The following is a 5,502-nucleotide window of genomic DNA, read 5'->3' on the forward strand; positions in this document are numbered from 1 at the left end:
CTCCAGCTTTTGCAAAGCTCTGTTGTTAACTTCACATAGATCGTGTGACTTCAATACAGAAGACAGGCGGAACACACATGATTGTGCTATGGGAAAATGCTTTATTCAATGCAACTAGCCTACCTACACATGCAGTGTTTGTAGTATATGAAACTCAGGAGCGATCGCGCTATGTCAGAGAGTCCATGGTCTTCACGCAGAACAAATTACTTTTGACTTCCAATTCATATTAAAAAAACATACCAGAACCTCTGTATGAACTACCCAAAGCCACACCACGATCCCAATCTAACTAGCCAATCGGATTTGTTAAACATCGTTGCAAACGGAGAAGAGTCCTCATCTTCCCTTGAAATTGAACATTCCTCTGCTCTAAGGCAGCGGCGCGGTTCTGAATAGCGCGGGGGGGACTTTAAGCCTGATCATGAGGTGGCAAAGCTCCGAGAAGAAATACAAGATCTGGCTCACCTCAATTCGAACCCACACCGAGACTCTTGGACCGAGAAGTGATATCACCACAATCAAAAGAGCTCACGATAGCCAGCCGCGGGAAGGATGACCTTCATCGGCACTGTTTTATAAGAAAGGTGCGGCAAACTTTTACGCGCAAATTCGGTGCGCCGATGGGTACACAAGGGCACTAATAGGTACCTGGCAAAGGACAAGAAATGATTGATGAAATAACTCGTGGAAGTTCAATTCTCCATTCCAGTAAAATTTCTTGGATTAACGTCTTCGGCTTAATCTTTTAAGGAGAAGAGGCGAAGTCGTTCGCCACCACACGCTTTAGTCGGTGACCGACCGCGTATATAGACGTCCTCTGGTTGGTAGCTGTTATAGTTTGATACTGAACGCCTGTAATGAGTCTGCTACCGTGACGTCCGCGTCATGCTTCGTAACTCAACATTCAAACATTAGACGACACTTCAAATGGACTTCTCTTTCGCGATTCAAATAAATCGAGTTGTATCCCTTACCCGTTGCGCATAACGACGTTTATGCTCAATGACACTTTGACCAGCTACAAGCTCTAAATTTGAATACGAGATGGAGGGAAAGGGTTTCTCCACGCGCCGCCGCTCTAAGTGCAGGCGATACTGCCGGGGAGTGATGATGCGTGGGTTAAGCAATTTTTTTAAGCACTTCGGTGTTGAGGACCGCACTTTATCTGAGATTACTCTAGCCCCTTGGTTTTTGCGCGGGAGAGAACACCTGGTGAAAAAGTGCTCTGCGAAGCAGGTTGGAAACGACAGAAAATAGAGTTAAATTCCGAGCGCAGTGGCTGCTCGTGAAGCAATCGCTTCTTTGCGGTGTCATAGAAAGACAAAATTAGTGAGCCCAAGTATGACTACACCATGATTGGGGGATAACGGAAGAATACTGCGATCTCGTATGCTTGTTCATTTGCATATTTGGTAAAATTGTGCGAAATTTATATTGCACCTGTGAAATCCATAAGTTTAGTTATATCGGTGTCTCATGAAGATACTGGACCCTCCAAATGAAAGGGCCGTGGTACAGCTGGGCTGTTAGCCACATGTCAGAAAGAATAACGATTCTTATTCATGAGCGATCGTCAATAAATGTATCAAGTGTTAGCATTTTACCATGTATATACTCTTGTATAGTAGAGCTGATTAGACATCTAGTTGCAGTAAAGACTCTAGGGTCTGCTTACGGTAGAAGCACACGAACCCAGCTTCTGAGCGCTGGTGAACACGATTTTCTATAGTTAGAGCTTCCTCCATGCAAAGTGCACTGTAATCCCATTGCACTCCACGAAAAATGACACATGCTGCCTTTGATTCTTCATGTGCGAGTAGCTGAGTTACTGTCTACAGCATCATTTAGCTGTCGCTCATATCTATCATCAATTCTTGCCCGACTTCACGTAGTACACTTCGTTTCAGCAAAAATGATATTTATTGTTAAAGTTTAAGAAATTTAATCCTGCATCAATTTATAGATCTAAAGATACTAATGGCTATCAGCACTAAGAAAGTGGACGAATGCGATGCAGTGTTAGCCTTTCTGTTAGGCTCAACGTCATCGTTGCATGTAAAGGATGCAGAAAAAGCTACTTCAGATAATTTCAATCATCTCAACGACCTACAAACACAAGAACATGAATCAAAAACTGTCTCCATTAACAACTGGAACGACATCGTTTCAAGAAAATTTGAAAATCCTCAAACACAAGCCACGAACTCAATTGTCACAAAGATTTCTCAATCTGCAGTAACTGATAAGAAACAAGTATCACAGCACGATAAAAAGAATTACAAGATAAAAACAACTTCAAATGGCAGTGTAAAAGTTCATGATAATTGCGCTGCTGAAGCTGAACATGAAGACGATTGTGCTCAATCGAGTTGTTTTAATCAAAAGAACGAGAATTATTCGATGGTGAAAGACTGTTTCACTGTTGGATGCGTTGTCGTTGTGTTGGTCGCATATATTCTTGCGTGTATCTACAGTTATGTTTCTCCATTAGTGGTACCATTGCCAGATTACAAGATGTTATTTACAGCGTACGATACCTCCAATGTTTCTGTAATCATCGTGAGTCCAATTGATAACTCACACATGAATCCACAAGGTGTTTTATTTGAGTGGAAACTTGTAAATTTTCCAACCGAAGCGTTATATCTGTACGGAGCTGAGGTATTTCGCTACCGCTTGTATTTAAATGACAAGTTGATTAAGAACGAACTCGAATTTTTGGCTCTTCAAGACGAAGATAGTGGTGCAATCGTTTTAAATCGTTCAGTGCGCTTTCCTATTCCTATTCGAAAATTTATTCCAGACAACAATCTCACGACATCAAACAGAGTCTTTGAGCTTCATTTACAAGTTGACGTTCCAATTCCTGGTTTGATGGAAGAACTAAAGACATATACACAGGATGTTTACGTTAAGCAGCCATTTTTAGTTTCTCATGAAGAAATATATCTCAAGCTGACGTCGCCATCGGACGGTGCGACTTTTAAACACCATGAATCTATTGTACTCGAGTACACTGCAGTAAATATTCAACACATGGCAATAATGATTGATGATAATATTCACTTGAAAAAAAGTTACATCAATGATGGTAATATGCTGCTGCGTGGATTAAGTGTGGGGCTACACAAGCTGGAAGTACGAGCTTTTGACGATCAAAAGAACGTTCTGGTATCGAGTGCTATTCACGTAAAGATCATTGACAGTGATTAAAGTGTCTACAATCAATTGTTTCGTTAAAAAAATATATTGCATATTAACGCGAGTCAAAGAAATTGTCTCTCGTTAAACGTTTATTGCCAGACTTTCTTTGGTTTCCAATGAAAATTCTCGTATAGACGCAAGAGATTGCGTTCAAGCATAGCAACCGTGACTTTTCCAACAAGTGGCACATATTGTACACCCTTGATTTTCAACAACTCTGCTTCATCTACATTTTTAAACGAAGCAACGTTAATGATCACAGTATTTTCACTTACCCAGTTGAGTGGTAGCTTATAGCTTTTGACCGGTACACCAGTAATAATAACACGCGATTTCTTGCATGCTGTCTCTTGAGTTTCATCACTTGGAATGAGTTTACCACGACGAAAGAGATAAAGTGAATCAATGTCGGCACTATAGACGTCAGCACCATCATTCGCAAGCATTGCAGCCAATGGACGACCAACAATATCACTACGATTTATAATAGTAATCTTGATATCAGCCAAATGATTTCCATCCGGCTTTGACTTGTCATAAATGCCAAGATGTTCGAGGATCTTGACGATAGCAAGTGGAGTACAAGGCAAGACACATTTTTGTGTCTTTTCGTCATCTATAAAGCGAATATTGCGATATAGATTTCCGCGATAGTATTGACACAAACCTTCCACGTCTTTCTTGATACTTATACTATCCCGTAAGAAATCGTCCATGGTACCACCAAAGAAGCTTGGAAAGGTACCAAAGCATGGATAGTAGACAAGAATACCATGCACATCTGGATCATGATTTGCTTGATCCAGAGCTTCAAGAAGTTCATCTTTGGGAACTTCACGTAGCTCGTACCGAATTCCATCACGTGCACAAGCTTTACCAGTCCATTCGGCATACTTTTTCGCAGCTGGGTCACCATGTGCAAGCAAACCTACAAGCTTTGGACCCACACCATTCATTTCATGATCAATATATTGACGTACGGCCAAGCTAAAAGGATCGGCGATAGTCGAAGCATCTATCTTGACACCAGTATCTGTCATGCTGAGGTTGTATATTCGTGTGTTTGAGACCAACCAACAATAATTACATTTGAAAATACCTCTTATTAAGAATTATTATATTGCATCAATAATTATTGACAATAATGTACAACCAAGATTTAATGAGTTCATTATCTTTTAGAGACGTTGAAAGCCATTTCACAGTAAGAGACTGCAGGAATGAAGAGCAACATTACTGAGTGTCAGCAGGGTAAACGACACCTAAATCCTTGCGAATTTTGTCCATGATGGTCATGATCCCAAGCGATTCGTCCAGTGAGTATTCGTTGCTCTCTAATTCCTTCTTCTGAATTGCATGAATAACAGCTTCCGCTTCATAACGAAGACCTTCTGAGCCTAAATGTATAAACGTAACTCCAGCAGCAGGCATTGGCCATGGAAAGAGTGACTTGGTTTCCTTCTGTGTACCGTCTTCAAAATACTTGATCATTTGTACCTCCGTAGCCGTGTGTGCAGCAGCTGGTAGACAAATGCGTCCTTTACTTCCCGTTATTGTCACTGACTCATCCAATTTAGCCAACATTGTGTATTCAATAGTAGCAAAACGAGAGTCACTATACTCAAGTGTCACTGTGCTGTAAATGTCGACTCCTCCATCATTTCGCTTCCCAGCCGATGTAATTTTCTCAGGTTTCGTACCAAACACCATAGTAGCAAATGCCAATGGATAAATACCAATATCCAAGAGACCTCCACCGCCAAGTTCATTGTGCCAAATTCGAGCATTATCTTTGCCAAAAGGCACACCAAAAGCTGCATGCACGTGATGCACATCTCCAATTTCTTTGTTATTCAATAATTGGCGTACATAGCGAATTGCAGGAAAAAAACGAGTCCACATTCCTTCTAGAAGGAAAAGTTTCTTCTCGCGAGCAAGTGCAATGGCAGCTGATGCTTGGATAGCATTCATAGCCATAGGCTTCTCAACTAGCACATGTTTGCCGTGATTTAAAGCCAATACTGTGTGCTCATAATGCCATGGGTGAAGTGTACCAATGTACACGACGTCGACGTTGGCATCGGACACAAGTGCCTCGTATGAATCGTAGGCTTGAGTGATACCGAAGTTATTGGCAAAAGTCTGGGCATCGGCCAGAGAGCGAGCAGCGCAGGCTTGCACAACGACATTGTTTAACGACTTGATGGAGCTTACAAAATCCCATGAAATGCGGCCACAACCGATGATGCCCCAGCGGGGGGATGATGAATGTGACATGGTGGGATTAGCGGATAT

At 41.6% G+C, this 5,502-nt stretch overlaps 3 protein-coding genes across 3 annotated transcripts; 1 reads left to right on the top strand and 2 right to left on the bottom strand.

Moving 5' to 3' along the window:
• Positions 1-1,980: 1,980 nt before the first annotated feature.
• Positions 1,981-3,216, top strand: PHALS_02157 (uncharacterized protein; the record flags this gene model as incomplete). The annotated part of the gene is made up of 1 exon (XM_024716678.1): positions 1,981-3,216. One exon carries the CDS (start codon positions 1,981-1,983, stop codon positions 3,214-3,216), a length of 1,236 nt encoding a protein of 411 aa, XP_024582253.1.
• Positions 3,217-3,296: 80 nt separating this feature from the next.
• On the bottom strand, positions 3,297-4,247 carry PHALS_02158 (methylenetetrahydrofolate dehydrogenase; the record flags this gene model as incomplete). Its single annotated transcript, XM_024716680.1, has 1 exon — positions 3,297-4,247. One exon carries the CDS (start codon positions 4,245-4,247, stop codon positions 3,297-3,299), a length of 951 nt encoding a protein of 316 aa, XP_024582254.1.
• A 193-nt stretch (positions 4,248-4,440) lies between these two features.
• PHALS_02159 (dimeric dihydrodiol) lies at positions 4,441-5,484 on the bottom strand (the record flags this gene model as incomplete). The annotated part of the gene is made up of 1 exon (XM_024716681.1): positions 4,441-5,484. One exon carries the CDS (start codon positions 5,482-5,484, stop codon positions 4,441-4,443), a length of 1,044 nt encoding a protein of 347 aa, XP_024582255.1.
• Positions 5,485-5,502: the final 18 nt, after the last annotated feature.

This window comes from Plasmopara halstedii (genome assembly GCF_900000015.1).
Source record: "Plasmopara halstedii genome assembly, contig: Scaffold_1787, whole genome shotgun sequence".
NCBI lineage: Eukaryota > Oomycota > Peronosporomycetes > Peronosporales > Peronosporaceae > Plasmopara > Plasmopara halstedii.